At 55.0% G+C, this 17,567-nt stretch overlaps 5 protein-coding genes across 5 annotated transcripts; 3 read left to right on the top strand and 2 right to left on the bottom strand.

Annotated features, from left to right (window-relative positions):
• Positions 1–277: 277 nt before the first annotated feature.
• DICSQDRAFT_172501 (uncharacterized protein) lies at positions 278–988 on the top strand (the record flags this gene model as incomplete). Its single annotated transcript, XM_007368251.1, has 1 exon — positions 278–988. One exon carries the CDS (start codon positions 278–280, stop codon positions 986–988), a length of 711 nt encoding a protein of 236 aa, XP_007368313.1.
• Positions 989–2,498: 1,510 nt separating this feature from the next.
• Positions 2,499–4,217, top strand: DICSQDRAFT_148788 (uncharacterized protein; the record flags this gene model as incomplete). Its single annotated transcript, XM_007368250.1, has 11 exons — positions 2,499–2,551; positions 2,606–2,640; positions 2,695–2,855; positions 2,933–3,029; positions 3,093–3,187; positions 3,245–3,336; positions 3,394–3,395; positions 3,454–3,598; positions 3,722–3,770; positions 3,829–3,905; positions 3,980–4,217. The coding sequence occupies 11 exons, from the start codon at positions 2,499–2,501 to the stop codon at positions 4,215–4,217; spliced, it is 1,044 nt and encodes a 347-aa protein (XP_007368312.1).
• Positions 4,218–5,118: 901 nt separating this feature from the next.
• On the top strand, positions 5,119–6,836 carry DICSQDRAFT_109475 (uncharacterized protein). Its single transcript, XM_007368249.1, has 3 exons — positions 5,119–5,403; positions 5,658–6,091; positions 6,237–6,836. Exons 1-3 carry the CDS (start codon positions 5,198–5,200, stop codon positions 6,491–6,493), a joined length of 897 nt encoding a protein of 298 aa, XP_007368311.1. The 5' UTR covers positions 5,119–5,197; the 3' UTR covers positions 6,494–6,836.
• Positions 6,837–8,485: 1,649 nt separating this feature from the next.
• DICSQDRAFT_182237 (NAD(P)-binding protein) lies at positions 8,486–9,822 on the bottom strand (the record flags this gene model as incomplete). Its single annotated transcript, XM_007368248.1, has 4 exons — positions 9,541–9,822; positions 8,928–9,472; positions 8,736–8,854; positions 8,486–8,673 (listed from the first exon to the last, which is right to left on the bottom strand). The coding sequence occupies exons 1-4, from the start codon at positions 9,739–9,741 to the stop codon at positions 8,486–8,488; spliced, it is 1,053 nt and encodes a 350-aa protein (XP_007368310.1). The 5' UTR covers positions 9,742–9,822.
• A 1,629-nt stretch (positions 9,823–11,451) lies between these two features.
• On the bottom strand, positions 11,452–12,340 carry DICSQDRAFT_65891 (uncharacterized protein; the record flags this gene model as incomplete). The annotated part of the gene is made up of 2 exons (XM_007368247.1): positions 11,452–11,661; positions 11,726–12,340. The coding sequence occupies 2 exons, from the start codon at positions 12,338–12,340 to the stop codon at positions 11,452–11,454; spliced, it is 825 nt and encodes a 274-aa protein (XP_007368309.1).
• Between the last annotated feature and the right edge of the window lie 5,227 nt (positions 12,341–17,567).

The following is a 17,567-nucleotide window of genomic DNA, read 5'->3' as shown; positions in this document are numbered from 1 at the left end:
CTGTCTGATCATCGGGGATGTCTTCACTTATGGTCTACGACCGCACGCAGATATACGCGAGGTCGGGGGTTGGGATGGCGAGACCACACAGATGGTCGTTGGAGCTGTCAGATCGCACAAGATGTTGGACGCATTCCTCGACTCCCAGCGCCCTTCCGTTCATGTCAATCTGCTTGTTCCAGCAGTACATTATATCTATGCGTCTCTCTATAGTGGAGGGACTCCGCGAACGGGGACATACATCCGCAGGAACGATAGTCGTCACCCATCGCACCATATGGCAACCGCGCTCAGGCAGACGTACGCCTCTTTCCTACGAAAAGTCACTGAACAAGTCAAGGACGGGCAACATTTGTATCTGGAGATGCAGGACCTTCTGATCGAGCTCATTGGGATCTCCGGATACCTAGCCTTCTTCGATAGGCCTAGCCAGTCACCGCGTCCGCGTATTGTGGAGGCGACGACACAGTACCTCCGGGTGCTCTCGAAGAGAAAGACGGGCTCCGACAATGTCCCTACAAAGACTCGTCTTCACGCTTGGGGTGCTCTCAGTAGCATTGCGCAGCTACACTTCTACTCGACGACTGACCTGTTGCAGGACGACAATCCAGTGCGTCATTTCCGCTTTGACGGGGTAACCCCGGATGCCATAGCGGTGGGCTTCATCCTGATCCTCCGCACCTGGGTCAGGTCCCAGAATGGAGAGCACGAGGTTCACTGCGAAGGATGCGAACGCAACGAGATGCCAGAGACGTCGATAGTCGTCCTTCCAGTTGTGTTGATGGAAGCTGCGTTGGACATGATGGCGCAGATTAGCGACGACGACGACGAAGTGGCGAAGGCGATATACAGCCGGCTACTTCACCATCAGCTCGAGCCTCTGCTGCAAACCACCAGCCTCTACACGGCGGGCGACGCTGGAGCGTTGGCAAGGAAGCTGCTAGCTCGCGTACAGGGAATGTCCTCTGAAGGGGATCCAACACTTTGATAGGAGATGCATAACGCCTGTTCTGTTCCATAACCTCACGCAGTATGAAGCCCGAGTGTCGTATGTGAACACGCATGGCCGCCTTGGGCTGATGTCGTCTGCCACACCAGGTTTTCAGCATCAATTAAAACACTCACTGTTGGAATCCTGGCGTCAAGATGGCGAGCTCGCGGAACGAGCGCCACAGGTCCCGCCCCCCGACGGATACCCGCGCCCTTATCTACCCCTATTTAGCTACGTATATAAGCCTTATTGTATCTACTGTGTACGGCACGCGTTTGCACCGGCCAAACGCGAATCCCATTTGTGCCCGCTTGCCCTTGAACTTCTTCACTCACCTACTTATTGCGGGTGCCTTGTCCGGGAACATTGATTCATGTCATACGCAGGTAGGACTGCGCGGCACAAGATAGCCGTAGTCCCGTCTTGGTCAGAGATCATGCAAGAGTCGGGTGAACCCACAGAGAAACAGCACTAGTACTCTGAGATGCCTTTGAACAGTGATGAGGCACAAAAAGGCGCAGAAAGAGACAGGCGTCTCACGTACCAGATGTCGTCCACGTGGGAGCATCATAGCCGACTCTTGAACTTCTTTCCCCACTGCGATTTCCTGCGAAACTGCCACCCAAGACGTGATGTACGTTTCATGTGCCTAGAAGAGCTGCCCCTCCCTGTGAAGGGATGGTGGGAAGAACGACCGACGGTGTTAGCTGTGTACGGAGGATTGGGCGAAGATATTCGCTGCGAGGCTGAGGAGGCTGAGGAGGCTGAGGCTGTTGATCGGTGCCAATCACACTGTAAGTTCGATATCTAAGTTCAATGAAGGCCGGAGGATGCTTCCGGGCGAGACACTATCCTAGCGCTCCGGGAGAAGAGCACCAAGGCGTCCCGGTAGGCCGGCGGGAGTCGCACGTCGATGGTACTGAAAACCCATCTAGAGATGCACCCATGCGTGAGGGCAGAAACTCAAGGCTTATCTGTCCAAACTGTAAGTCGATTTGCATGGTTCTCTGGTTGTCAGACTTGATTCACGGCCGATTACAGTCTTCTTGCCTCCATGGCACCAGTACTTCTTCGTCGCTCGACCGCCATGCGCCTCCGTGCTCGGTCGGAACGTGGCGGAGCAGTAGGCAGGCTGTTCAAGGGAGCTCTGATCCTTGCTTGCACCGGCGACAGCAGCACTGACCTTGGTGGGCAGTCACAGATCGCATTCCAACGATTGTGTCAGGAGGTTCCGGTGCAGTTGTGAGCCAATATTGGTTTGAAGGGCATCAAGATAGGATCGTGCGTATAGCGACTGTCGGTGCCACCTCTCGACCAGCATCCGACTTGGCAAGAAGAATGGTATGTGGAGCTTCTGCTTCCAGGATCGGCTTCCACCTAGCCGTCTCCCCGGAGGACACACACACCTCATAAACCGCAGACACAGAGCACACTGTCGCTTCAGCTGCTCCCTCTCCTTTCTGTTCGCTGTTTCTATCCGCTGTTCCCCTAATTCAAGCCTTGCATCATGTCCGCACTCACTAGTTTACTGAGCGAACTGTTCGCGGCGGACGACGTATAGTGTGTCGCACCTTGCCTCTTTCCAATCTACTGCTCATTCGGCAAATGCGTTAGCCAGATAGCCAGATATTGTCAAGCTGCAGCCTGCGGTAAGGCCATCATCGGTCACTGGTGCCAATAAGCTGCTAAGTTGGTTTACTTAGCTTTCACTCTCTACGACTGGTGCCTATCGCTTCCACGCGAAGCAAGGGTGTTTTGGAAGGTACCACCCACGCTAGCAGCATGCTTGTACCATGCGGTCCGGTGGTCGATAGCACTCAATAGCATATCCGTGGTTGTGGCCTTTTCGAGTTATTCATTAAAGGTGAGCGATACTCGCATTCCGCAGTCTCCAATACTCTAACGAAGTTGTCTCAGAGGTACGTCTTACCAGATGCCAAGCACTGTGTAACGGAATTGGTGACGCATCGAAGTAGTTGCGACGCGATTGCGAAATTGAGCTTGGTCACTACGCTTGTACAAGGTCTTTCATGGGCAAGTCAGTGAACTCTTTCCCCCTGCTTCCTGACAAGTCAGAGTCATATAGCTCACATCCCGTCAGGCTTTTCCGCTCTACGGGCTCACGCGCTGAGCCAGCATAGAGTCATCTCGATTCTCGTTTTCGTGCTCTATCTAGCACCGGTTGGGAATGCTATTGTGAGTGTACGACCCACAGTGGTCGCGTCTTTTCAGCATATCCTTACGAATGACCAGGCTGAGAGTGCTTCAAATTCGGGGATTGTGACTTATTCCCAGCTCGGATGTCTACCGCAGGGTGGTATAGGCGCTTCCGGTGGTGGGATATCGTGAGCCCGTTCTCCATCTGTAGCCATGTTCGAAGCTGATCTGCGCTCACATTACAGACGTGGGTTTCTGAACTGGCTATCCACCGGTGATGGTAGGCCTAACTCGGTGGATTTTAGTGATAGCAGTCACCCGCATGTGTCTCGTAGTGGCCGACATCGTTCTCATTGTCATCACATGGCGAGCAACAGGCACCAGGGGATGCCGAGCTGTCTTGACCAGGCGTTATGGAGGTGTGTCAAGCGCGATTTTTCGAGACGGTGAGTACCGAATATAGTGTCCACAGCGGCTTCCAACTTACCGTACCACAGGGATGACTTACTTCATGTGCGCGCTAGCCTCCTCGCAACGAAGCTCATGCAGAGGCTGACTTTTGCCTACGAGCAGCGCCCTTATGCTCCTCAATTTAATTGAGATGTGCATTGCTATCTACTCCGTGAGCGGCTCATGGTCTCCTGTTCGTCTCCAGTCGGCCATGCTCATCGGTCTCTAAGGAGTCCCAAATCATGATTGTAATCCACCGCAGCACCTTGCTCGGGGTCTGTCTTTTCGCAAGCGTCTTCACCTCGCCGTGCGTTCTTTCTCGGTGTCTTTGTTATGCCGACGAGACTACTTACAACCATCGTCCTCGATACGCTCATGAAGGATAGCGTCGGTTCTGATCTCGCATTTCCTGCTCGACCTCCAAGAGGCGAGCCGCAGAGCAGTAAAGCTCGGAAGCGAAGATCCCCTGTATTCCGACCGCAGTCTAAGCACGTCGTCGCTAAGGTTCACCTCTATGGGCATGATAGCTCACCCGGAGTTTGCTGAGCTGAGCACTATGGTCTCTGCGGATGGTACTCTTGCAGGACAGGAGTGCTGTGTGGAGGAGAATGGTGTTTGAATCCGCTTGGCTCACGCTAGGCAGGCCGAAGGGTAAGCGCACTCGATAACCGCCTCGGGTCTACTGGGGCATGGGACGAGCCGACGGAGCATGGGACACTACTGATTTGGTGCTCATACGGACATAGACGTTGGAATCGTATTCATGGACAACGGCATAGGACCATATTCAAGGCAGGCTTGTATACTTTTCTGTATTGAACAGATCCATTCGCTGCTCCCTCCGATGCACGTACATCAGAGAGACAATTGTACAAACTGTAACTTTATTGCTATCTTCAGTAACACCTTGATTTCTGTAGCACCACAGCACGTCAAGGTTCCTGAGATGAGATGGCTCTTCGTGAGGACCGTCATGCAAGGCAAGGAAGGCCCAGGCGGTGGGCAGCCAGGCTCCAGCTGGCCAATCGTGGTCAATGCGAAGAGTACACCGTCAGGCGACACTAGTCAAAGTCAATCAAGACTTGGTCCGCGCTAGGTATCGACGTCTGCCTGCTGGACGTCGAACGTGTGACAACGATGGCGCAAGCAAGCTGGAAATTGTTTTTGACGTCGAGCGCTGGGATGGACGATATAAGGCGCTTCCCACGAGCTACGCCAGTCAAGGTGGGAAGCCAAGCCGCACTGCTGAGGCATCTCTTGTCGCTTGTATATCTCCGCGAATCATGGAGGGAACAGAATGACAGTCTTCTTGGGAGCCAAGCGGTCGAAAGGTAAGTGGATAGCTGGACTGGTTGGATGAACGTCGGAGCGGAGATAGAGTGGCAGTGCCGAGAGCTCCCGTGCGGCTCGCCGACCGCGACTCCGAGTCCTGCCAAGTCCCACCAATTGCACAATGCCATCTCCTTCAAAAACCATACCCCGCCCCACCCGCTTCCCCTCGGTCTCCTGCTCTTCCCATCGCCCTCGGGGCCTGCTAGCACATCCATCAGGCTGCTTGTTCTCCATTTTCGAAGACGATCATACGGCTAGCCTGCTAACATGAGCCACGAGCTACGCGCGGAGAAGGATGGCCCTGCCCTACCCCAGCCCGCTGTACAGCAGGATTCGCCCGGCACTATTCTCCACACCGCACAACTCTTTGCGAACCCTCGTGAGGTCTTCTCGTATCGCCATTGGATGGGCAATGTCGACCCGGCGCAATCGTCATTCCCGCTTGCAGCGTACTGCTTCATGACTGGGTTCATGTACGTTCTTCCGCTCGGCTTCGATTCTTCTCTTCCAATGCCACACATTCTGTGCCTTGCCCTTCTGCTTTGCTTCTTGTCATTGTCACCAGGAGCGCACTTTGTTTGGAACTCGCTCAAGCAGAATTGCGCCGTTGTCATGTTGACCTCAGTGCTGCATTGCGCTGCGCTAGTGTGCGGCATCCGCGCAGCTCCACAACACCCCTGACTTCCTGTCTTTCCCCGACTTTGGCCCGCTAACGCGTGCCCCACAGCGACTCGGTATCTTTCACCGCCGTCTTCGTCTGGTGCGGCTTCCAGACCGGCAACTCCGTCCAGCTCGCCCTCGCCCTCGCCCGCCTCTTCTCCGGCCCGCCCGGGCAGCGCGACACCTCCTTCCACATCGCCGACAAGCAGGCGCTCACGTCCCTGCTCACGTTCATCGCCGGGGCGACCATCGGGCGGATCGGAGACCGGATGGGCGCGCAGACACGCGCATGGCTCTTCCTGGGCACGCTCATTCAGGCGCTGTTCACGATGGCCGCGGCGCTGACGGCGTGGAAGAGCGGGCAGGGGAGCGTCGCGGAGGTCAGAGGGAACCCGGCGTGGACGAACGCGGACACGTTCGTCGCGATTGGGTTCATGAGCGCGAGCATGGGCCTACAGGGGATCATGGGCAAGAGGGTGAACACGCAGTTCACGACCACTGGTGAGCAGCTCCCTCTATGGCCTGCCGCGCATCTCCGTTCCGTCCTCCGATCCCCCTTCTCCCCTTCCCGTGGACACCAGCTTGTCTATTCACGGTCACCAGCTGCCCCTTGTAACGCAGATACTGACCCCCCGTACTCGCTCAGTCGTCCTCACCACCGTTTGGTGCGAGCTCATGGCGGACCCGAAGCTCTTCCAGCTCAACCGCTTCGTCATTACCCGCGACCACAAGTTCATTGCGATCATCGCGCTCTTCCTGGGCGGTTTCGTCGGCCGGGCAATCATCGACGCCGCGGGCGCTGCGACCACTCTTGGGGTCGGCACCGGGCTGCGCGTGCTCATCGCGATCTGGTGGATCTTCGTTCCCGGGAAGCAGCCCAAGGGCAGCAAGAACTCATCTTGAGAGCTTGAGAGTTAGAGCAGCTTGGCTGTCGCCTACGGGAGCCTCGGGCAGGAGGCAGGCTTTTAGCATCCCGGAGTCGGGTAGAATGGGCTGAGGGGAGTTGGGGATGAGCGATTGTGAGTTATTGCCGTACATTGGCTTAGAGCTAGCTGGCATTGCGGTGGGATGGGACGACCGTCTGTAGATCTCAGGGTTTTACAGGGTGGGTGGTTGCCTGAGGGTGGTATTGGTAGGCGCCGGCTAATTTTTGTAGAGATGACAGCCTCATAGACATGTTTCCTGTTCCTGTTCATCTGCCCACACACTCATACCCACTGACAATTGAGATTCAACGCGTTCCGTAGACACAGATCCCCGATCGATGTGCCCGTGTCAAGTGGGTCCCTGGAAGTTGTGCGAGCTGCCAGTGGGGGTCTATCCTATCCGCAGCGAGACCGTACACAGGCGCGGCGTCCGCGTCAGCGCTCACGTTCTGTGTGGTAGGTTTGTGCCGACTGCAGTTGCATTTGGTATGCATATACTTAAGCGGGGCCTGCAAGCTGTGAGGGAGATCGCGTTCGGCTGCACGGATGATCGACGTACAAAGAGATCGCGATTTCTGTTCAGCTTAGTTGGCCCGGTGTGAGTTGCGTGGATTGCCAACCGGCGAGAGTACAGCGCACTATGTCACTCATCGAGCTGTGCCTTTCGCTTACTTACCGAGGCTCCGGGGAAAAGTGAACTCTAGTGTGTTTGATGTTGAGTACATTCATGAAGTCAATTCGCGTTGATCACGATGTAGGTAATGGCTTGATTATCCATACGAGGTAAATCATTCCTAGAGTGGCAACATGTTCAAGAGATGTGCAAACAGCAGTCCATCAAAGAGCGTTGACGACGTACCGTCATATAAGTGCACGTCCGGTCCAATTTCTCTCGGGAGATGAAGTTTCGAACCGTTTTCCGCGAAATGGCCAGGTGACAAAGGTGAGGAAATTATCGATAATGATTCCAGTTGCCACTCCAACTGCACGACAAAGATGAAGAACGATCCCTCTCAATATAAACGCACCCGAAGAGTATCGCGATCGACGAAGGTACATTGCTGCGATGACTCAGACATCCATATGGACTATGATCCGCCCTGGAGGCCATGGCGTGATAGGCTCACTCACTGAAGGGTAGTATGCGCTCAATGGGAATGCGAATTACACTGCGTCTCCAGTTGTACAGGAACCAGGTCGGTCGCGAATGGGATGATAGGCACAGCGAGGATTGGTGCCAATAGCCGACTTCGACTGAGTGCATGCGTCCTCAGGGAAGAAAATACTGCTTCCAAACGTCAGGGACGGACTACCACGAACCCTTGCTATCACACACAGGCGGTGGTAAGAGAATACACAAGGTCAGATTTCTGATGACTCCATCCACTGTATCGTCATTCTCTGCAACAAAAAGTGGTTAGCAATCTGTTTATCATCCTTGAATCGGAGACGATACCGATTACATGTGGCGAAGATTATTATATACCGAGTCGACTGCGCGAATAAATCGGCACCCCCTACTGCTAGCTCAAGGGGAGTAGACTGCACTGTAAGACAGCTGCACCCATGTTGAGGGAGTGTAAGACGGCGACCGGCCTTGTTCTACTATCTCGAAACACTGGAACCTGCCTATCGAGTGTTATGAGTGACTCTTAGAGAAGAGACACTACTCGATCTTTGAATTGCCACAAGTCGAAGACCATCATGCCAACGATCATGGTGGGCAAAGCGAGATTCCATACAGCCTGTGTCGATGGACTCCATTGCATAAATTGCGTTACTAGAGACGAGTCTTACATTCTTTCTTCGCCTTTGGGAATAGCTGGGGATGGTCAATGGTTTATGAGCCTATGGTATGTGTGAAAATACCTCAATGCGTGTGATTGATCAAGGAAGGGACGGGCTGCATAACTCAACCTCAAGACGTTCATATTGACTGCAGCATTGCAACTAATACAAACCGTCCGCGCTACAGCCATCCTCGACTCTCGAAGTCAACAATAGTGTCCTTTGTCGTCTCCTCCAAACTACGGTACTGCAGACCAAGCACTTTCTTACTCTTCTCGTTGGAGTATCGCGCGTAAAACGTCGCATCCGCCAGGTTATACGACGGATATCCCACGGGGACTTTGTCTGAGAATTTCCGAGCCGCATCGACTGGTGACATCGTGGATATCATATTAGGCTTCTGGAGAGGCATGGCAGTAAGGCGAACTTACCAAACTGTTGGTACACGAACTCGCTGGCCCGGATGATGAATCGCTGTCCCGCGGCCTCAGGGACCGTGAGACTTAGAACATGCGCCCGCGCAAGGTCCCGTACGTCGACGAAGTCGAATCTGCAAGTAAGGTCAGATTGCAGCCTCAGTCACAACAAGTAGCAGCAGTATCGAGGGAACGTGGTATACGTACCCAAGCTTTGTCAACGTGTCCTCGTTCGCCTTGCCCCCGACGACATTATCATACCAGATCCTGGGTGATCCCCCGAACTTGTCCAAAGAAGGAGCCTCGTGGACTATGGGCCCGAAGATAAATGGGGATTGTAGTGTCACCAGGTCCCACTCCAATCCCTTCGTCTTCTCCGCTTCGTAGATCTCCCACGCCTTGCGTTCCGCCAGCGTCTTGCTCGCCCGGTACTTGTCGAGCCCATTTGCGTCTTTGCCCTTCTCCTCGACCTCCTTCAACGAGAACGTGTTCCAGTCGCGCTCATCTAGAACTCGGGTGAAGTTCGTGTGCCCTGGGTCGGGAGGGACATACACGGCCGCGGAAGAAGACATGATGACGACGCGTTTGATGGTCGCACGATTCTCAGGGCGGAGTGCCGCGGACAGGACAGAGGTCGTCCCGCGAACAGCAGGTTGGATGACCTCGTCGGGGTCGACGACCGCTAGCGTCACAGGCGAGGCGATATGAAGGATCGCGTCGACACCAGAGACAGCAGCGTCGAAAGCGCCTTCCTATCGTTGGACAACGTTGCCGTCAACATTGCACTATCGCACGCACGATGAGGCCCCAATGACTTTACCTTGGTTATATCTTCCACTATCACGACCTCAAACTTATCTCCGTGACTCTTAAAGAACTCACGGAGGTAAGGGGCCTTGCCCTCAGAGCGCACTGTCCCGCGAACCGAGTAACCATGGTCAAGCAGATCTTTGACCACCCAGGCAGCAACGAAGCCGTTTGCTCCAGTGACTAGGACTTTCCCAGATGTGACTACCGGCATGCTTGTTGTGGAGGAAAGATGGGCTGAGGAGAGTGGATAAGACGATGATGTCTCAAGTGCTTCAAAATCACAGCACGATATATATACCAAAATCCCTCCTCTTCGCTACGCTCCCACCATACGTGATACCACGCAACACGCACCACCAGGGTTCTGATCAGTCTGAATAGGTTGGTCAGCAACTCTCGGTGATAGCGGGTCTGCATACACGACGTTATCAAGTTTCCATCTCGGAGTCGGAGGCCGTTGATCCGATATACCCAAAGTGCCGCAACGTTTGCACTCTATCTATTGCTCGCTGTGTTGTTGTTGCGCCTTCAGCGTGAACGTCTGAGGGGGAAGCGCGTCGTAGTAGGATAGTCCGACTCTGTTGTGCATGACTCCCGGGCCGACTATTGAGGAAACGCTTGGATCAATTAGAGTTCGCGGCTTCGGATCCACTACGCTTTCCTGGGGCGCAATCGGAAAGTGTACGTTGCGAAGTGGTTGGATGTGACCCTCGTATGCGGTTGAGGAACCGAGAATGCTTTCGGAAGATGTACATCATCATCGAGGGCGAGCTGGCACGAACTGTGAAGTGACTCACGCTATGTTCCTGTAGTGTGCGCGTGGTCGTGCCGCACTTCAAAGAAAATGCTTATGTGACGTGTCTTGACAGCCTTACGGTCTCCCACACTCAACGATATAGCAGCCAGATATGTTCCAGCCGTCGAAAGGAAGCTGGCTGAAGGAATCCGGATCGATCTCAAGGGTCCCGGGATCGCGGGGAGTCGTAGTCCATTTCGAGGATGAGGGATTTAGCTCATGCAGTCGCTGGTAGTTCCTATACAGCCCCACATCATCCGAGCACATACCGCAGCGAAAGTCAAGATTGACCCGTTGAGCGTGAGAGGCGCAATGGCGGGAAGAGCTTCAATCTCATAACGATGCCAGCCAACTTATGAACCAGGCGTCTAAATACAGACGCCCAAGAGCACACACAATTGTTCTGATAGCTTTGTTTAATATTGACGTCTCCCGCCAATAGACTCGAGCACAAGAAAACACCATGCGAATCATACAATTTTATTGTGCATGTGGAGTTGGTTGATGCGTGTATGATATGTAGGAAATGTCTAACGATATAGCTACATCGTACATTGAAGACAAGGTCAGATCGGAGCAACAAGTCCGTGACGCCCGCCTTGTAGGCGGGCGCCAGCGATAAGGACAGAGTGGTGGTGAAGCAAAAAAACCAAAGCAGCAGCACCATTGCCACCTGGAGGGTATACCTTATGTAAATGGGGGGCGAAGTATTTAAGCGCGGGAGGATCTATGTGGTCATGGTGACGTCGTAACGAGCAAAGTCACTAGCACAAAGCTCGAGTTATAAGGCAGGTACACTATGTAGTAGAGTCTGGAGAGCAACAGATTGTGCTGTAATGACAGGATGGAACATTTGAGGAGGGTAACGACAGACGCACGGGATTTGCACCCCGTACAATCTGTAGCTGCAACTGGAGCGAAGTCCTAGTTGCGTGTTTTCAGTCTGTGCAGCGGGGGCAAGGGACTTATGTAAGAATACGAGAGCAAGGAGCGTATGTAACACGACGAGTGCAAGTGCAGTTGGAGATATGCGTGTGTGCAGGCGACGAAGAGGTGTCCTGGAGCGTACGTTCGCGCGAACCGACAGAATGAAGCGAGAACTCTTGAACCTTACCGGGGGCGACCTCAGGAGAACGGCTCGGTCTCACCAGATGGCGTGGCAGGGAACGGCGCCTGTGTCGTGACCTGGAGCTCGGTCGCGGACGCACCTGCGGGTGCTGGCGCAGGCATTTGCGTATCGCCGGTCTGGTGCGACTCGAGCGAGTTGTGACGATACGAGCTGCCTGTAGAGACACTTCGAATGGTCGTGCGGCTGTACTGCCGGTTATTCACCAGCTATGAATCAACCGTCAGCTCTGATATGAGACGAGACAGGAATATGTTGTAGGAGGAGACTTACGCCTCCAATGGGACGAGAATAGTCCATGTCATCCCTGAAGCTGATCGCGCCTTGGCTCTGCATGCCCTCAGCATTGAGCCACTGCGGGTTGAGCAACCCCTCTGGTGCGCGCCCCGATACTTCCGTCAGCGCAGGGCTCGGCATTGCTGGCGTGCCCGTTAGTGGGCCAAGCCCAGGCCAGATAGGGGCGCCAGAAGCGGTCCTGGCATGGATACCTATCGTCATCGGCCCAGCTCCGGGTGGCACAGGAGGTGCTGCGCGCTCAGGAGCTGCGATACCGTCATGGCGGAAGGCAGGCCGTGGTGGCAGGGAGCCCAGCGTCGGGGACTGAGGGCGGACGATTGAGGTGCGCGGATTGTATGACGGGTCATAAACCGAAATCCGTGGGGATGCAGACGCCGGGCCTGATGCTATTCCGGTCGCCGGAAGCGACGTGACAGACACGCGGGGGCTGCGGAGGCGCAATCCGCGGAGCGAGCCAAACAAACCGCTCTTGCGGCGTTGCGTGCCGGGCGGCCTGGTATTCTCGTCGTCGACATCGTAATATGATGACGGCGGGGCAACCTGCGTAGGCAACAAACTTGACGGACCGGAAGGAGGACCGGATCGCGGCATAATCGGACTCGAGCTAGCATGAGTCGTCGCCGACATAGGGTGACCAGAAGATGATGCTCCGGTTTTGTGACCGCTTGACGATCCTCCAGTCCTGTGGCCACTCGATGAGCCGTGCCCACCGGATGAAGAACCCGTGGCGCCGTGTCCGTGCGTTGAAGAGGACGCGTAGCCTTCGTGCCCGTGTGACGAGTGCTCGCCACCGACCCCAGCACTCACAGCAGCTGTCGCAGCAGCTGCAAGGATAGGCGAACCGAACGACTGGGAATGTCCACTGCTCGACATGTGTCCGCCACCCGAGACTTGTCCACCACTCGAGAAGCCCTCATCCGAGTACTGGGACATGGGACTGATCGAGCGCACTTGGGCGTTGTCGTGTTCGGGAGTACCTGTCGCCTTGATGTTCGGATAGGACGCGACGCGTCCTCCGAGCCATTCAGCGGGATCGGGCCCGGGACCGGCTAAAGAGCGATTGCCAACCGAATGAACCCGCGACCTAGGGCTGACGGAACTCAACTCAGGCTGAGTGATGTCTACGGTAGACCGGTTGGCAGGATGCATCAGCGACGCGTCCTCCGTCTGGCCGATTCGCCCGCCAACGATGGGTACAGGCTCCAGCCCGTTATCTCCACCCCCAGCGACGTCCTGGCTCCTCGTGTCCCCAACGGGGCTGATAGCTCCGTCGTCGGCCGCGGCGTCCAAATTTTTCCCGCCGCGTAGACGGTCATACCGGATGCTGCCTGTGCCTCGCGACACGGAGCCGGTGCCGACAAAGTGCATGATGCCTTGGTCGTCATCTTCGTCAAGCATGAAGGGTCGCGCGCCGCCCGGTCCACTGCGGAGCACAGCGGCCGTGTCCGCCGCTTCAGCGTTGTGGAGACGGTGGCGCCTGTAGGCAAACAGACCCCACGCGAGGATGAGACCGGCGAATGCGATGGAGCCAATGATCACACCAGCAAGCGCACCCTTGTCGTGTGCGAAGCTATTCGCAGAAAAGACAGTTGGTAAGAGTACATAAAGTGAGCGGGGATGCAATGCTTACATGTTGCTATTGCTGCCAACATTGGAGATGAGAGTGCCGGTGGGAATGACCTCGGTGGTGGTGTATGTGCTCGTCCTGCCTTCAGTGACAAATGTCGACGTCTCTACTACAGTTGTGAACAGGGTCGTGGTGCCGCTGCCAGTAGACGCGAAAGTCACCACATTTGACGTCGATGATGGGTGCAAGACTGGCCGTGAGGACGTCAGGCTCCCCGAAGCCGACGACGGTCGTTGACTTGCCGAAGACGAGGACTGGTGGGTAGACGCCGACGCGGTCTTCGAAGACGAAGACGTGGATGACTGCTGTCCGGTTGCGGTCCTAGAAATGGAAGCCGACTCGGTTCCTGTTGACGTCGAACTAGTGATTGAGACAGGAATGGAGGTTGGCACGGATATTGAGATAGAGACCGAAATGGACGTCGGCAAGGAAATCGAGATGGAGCTTGGAAGGGATATCGAGATTGAGGTAGAAAGGGAGATAGTCGTGCTCGTTACGCTGCCACTAGAGGGTAATGAGCTCAAAGTTAATGTGGACAGAGAACTGGTGATGGGAGATGAAGAAGTCCGCGATGATATAGTCAAAGATGAAGTAGTCCGGGATGAAGTAGTCCTTGAAGATGATACAGTCCCTGAGGATGAAGAAAATGTAGAGCTGATTGACGTCGTGGAAGACGCGGGTGACGTAGTGGTATCTGTGATGGAACGTGATGTGAAGCTGAGGGTGGAAGTTGTCCGGGAAGAGGACGATGTCATTGAAGACGAGCTACTGCTCACCGTCGACGACGACGAATGATTGGTTGCTACTGTTGACGTTTGTCTGTGGATATTGAGGCTCTATGAGAATGCAGCGGGAATCACGGATCTCCGACACGGAAGTCAAACCCCAATGGGTGCGAAAGCGAGCTGGTACGTCATATCGCACGGTCCTCACCCCCGCATCCCACTGACAATCGGTATAGGTATACTCCAAAAGAAAAAGTAGTGTGGAATTTGTAGGATTTGTGTAAACAGGGGCCATATAGGACTGGCAGAACTTACCTAGAGGATGTCGCGGATGTGCTGCTTGACAAAGAGGTCGTCGACGTCGTGGCCAAAGTGCTTGTCCCAGAAGTGGAGCTCGTATTCGACGTCGATGTGGAACTCGTAGCCGATGTGCTGCTCGTGCCAAATGTACTGACCGAGATCGTCGTCGGAGTCGAAGTCGAGCCTCCGGGATTAGCCGGCGTGACCGATGTCATGACCGTTTGGCTGGAGCTCTGCTATTGCGCGTGGATCAAGCGTGTCGAAGAAGCATCGTTTCCTCAGCAACCGACTCTCAAGCACGAAAACCCTTGAAAAGCTTACTGTCGCCGCGTCTGACATCGTCGATGTCTGGGCAAGTTCGACCGCAGCATTGAACCGCTGTGATACATCTGAGCCGATAGATGGACGCACCTCCGAATCGGTGCTTGTAACCGAGTCGGTTGTTGCCCTCACCGAGTCCGAAGTAGACGCAGATGTGCCCGACGACGTTCCGGCCGCAGTCGAGTCTGAACGTGCCGGACTGCTCGTCTGGGGATCCGACGTTGATGGACTGGCCACGTCGGAACTGCTGTCAGAGACCGCACGCCTCCGTCTCCGGCCAGCGTTATAAACGCCCGTGGGAACGAACTGTGGCAGCGTGACAGATGCGTCCGGGAGGAACTTCGCGGGAAGAGCGCGGCCTTGTACAAACGGCGCCATGTGTGTGCCTAGGAGGAAGAGGGAGAACACGGCTGACCAGCAAAGGGTAGAACTACAAGGGTTTGCATCAATATGAGGGAGGAAAGATGGGAATGGAAGGAAAGTAGACGGGTAGAGGTATGGAGATGGAGATGGGTAGGAACGAGTCCAAGCAAATGCAAAAGGACGCGCAGACTCACCGAGACACTGGGTTCTTACGACACGAGCGCGTTCCCCCACTTCTCCGAGACGACTTTTGTGGTGGAGAGTGCTGAGCTTCGTGAGGCCATAAAGCCGAATCGTGCCTGGCATGGCGTTCGGTAGTCTCCCACGGCTTGAAGCGTCGACCAGGACGGATACTGCGGGGCGGTAGAGAAACAGACCCTTCGCAGCCGGAACAGGTGTCCACAACGGGCCGTGATGAGGGTAATTGCAGGCTAGAGCAGGAGGCAGTAGGACTGGAATGACAGGACGCCCGAAGACTAGTGGCATCGGGGCAAGTGCGTGCAGCGTGGGGCGACTCGACCAGGAGTTCCTGAATGGTAAGCCGAGAACGACAGGAGGAGGCCGAGTGTGGTGACATGGCTCGTTTTCGAGTTCGGGTGCTTGTCGGTGTCAGGGATGGGGTAGGGTCATGGGACGGGGTAAGGGATGAAGGAAAACAGTCTTTAACGCATCCCGAGCCAGCTGAGGAGGAAAACATGCACTTGCTGGGGGCAGCAAGTGCGCTGGCGAGTGACTTCAAAGGGCCGGCGACAAGATGTCAAGAAAGCCAGTCAGAAGGATAGCATCAGCAGCGTCGGCAACAAGGCAAATATTTAGGCAAAGGTTGCACTGGTCTGAGGAGACGTGGACGCGCCCCACTGGACATGCAGTGGCTGCAAACGACGTCAAAGCTCAAGAATACTGCCAACGTGCGGGGAGGGTGTAGATCCAGCTGCACGATCTGCGAACTGGAGTCTACAGCTAGCCAAGCACGGATACACGGCCACAGCGGTTTCCCAAAAGCCCCGAGGAAAATGAGCACGAAACGGAGTTACGAAGAGGACAAACACCACAGAAGAGGTGGAGGAGAGGAGCAAGCCCCGCAGATGCCGCTTCCCTGCCGCCAAATCCTCGCACTTGCCATTTCCGGTAAGTAGGAAACACACCGTGCGAACCCAGCGGGCGTCCGGGCCAAACATATCTCGGTTGTCATGGTCATCAAAAAGGCCGGACAGGCACATCGCAGCCGTGACGTGGGCGACACCGCGCCGTCCAGCCTCAACATAAAGCATTCAGCTCGGAAATAGAGTCGTCGGTTCTTTGGTTTCGTGATGCTTCATAGTCACGCACGCTCGTGGGACGTCCGATGATCGCGTCAACTCTACACTCCTCCCTCGCAGGCTGATCCCAAATTACTTACATATCAAGGGAGGCCTTGTCTCAAACCCGAACTCAGACGATGCCCCACCTCTCCACATTGGTACGTTGTATCAGGTTCATTGCAAGTGTCCCCAACATGCGGCAGCCATCGTCGTCCCCGATACCCTCCGATAATGATCTACTGGGAGGGCCCAGAGTGCAGTCAGAATTCCAGGAAAGTCCTTGTCGTTCCTACCACGTTTCTGACTGCTAACTCCGCCGATTGCTCCCGTGTTCTAATGCGACAGTTACGGTGATTGCTTTTGCACCACCTTACAGAACCAACCATATTAATATTCTCGATTTGGGGAAATACCCAACAACGGTGCATGTACGTCATTTGCGCACTCCGTCCTCGATGCGTCGATACCCCTGTAATGTGATAGCACATGTTCCCGAGGCGGCCGACCAATGTGTGATGGGGTCGGCCGCACATCTTGCGTGATGACTGTCACAGATTCGGGATGGAAGAACATTTTCTGGCTCAGTATGCACGCTCGGCAAAAGCAGCGCCGCAATCCAAAGTGACAGATGGGCTTTGTAGGCTGTGAGATTTAGCCGGTGATGGCGACCACCGAGCTGCATACCCGTTTTTGAGGGTACAAGGATTGCCGCGGCCTATGAGATGTTCAGGTTCGGTCGCTGTTAATATTGCTGTCTTCCAAATATTTCCACCCTACACCCCCCACGATGCGACTGACATGCTTTTCACAGAGTCTTGCCTGCCATGCGCGGGAGACGAACGGGAGCAGCGTTTCATCAGCTAAACGGAAGCGGCCTACCGCACCAACGCAGGTCTACAAACATAGGCTTACGGTATACGTATACTGCGTCATATCGTGAGATCGGAGATGATGATATATTCCAATGAGATTGCAGTGCTGGGCCAAGACGACATCTGAAACCACAAAGGCCTGGCGCTCACAACACACGTTTGCGTAACGGCGCGGCATCCTTCACCTCCACAGCAGACCTAGGGCTCTGAGAAGCACGTCAGGAGTAGCTTCTCAGCAATCGAAGTCGGGCACACAAGTCGGAAGAATGCCCCTCAGTCGGAAGCTATGCTCCCTCCAGGGTTCGAACT

This window comes from Dichomitus squalens (assembly GCF_000275845.1).
Source record: "Dichomitus squalens LYAD-421 SS1 unplaced genomic scaffold DICSQscaffold_33, whole genome shotgun sequence".
NCBI classification, from domain to species: domain Eukaryota; kingdom Fungi; phylum Basidiomycota; class Agaricomycetes; order Polyporales; family Polyporaceae; genus Dichomitus; species Dichomitus squalens.
Note: the sequence above shows the minus strand (reverse complement) of the source record. Positions and strands in the feature narration are given on the sequence as shown.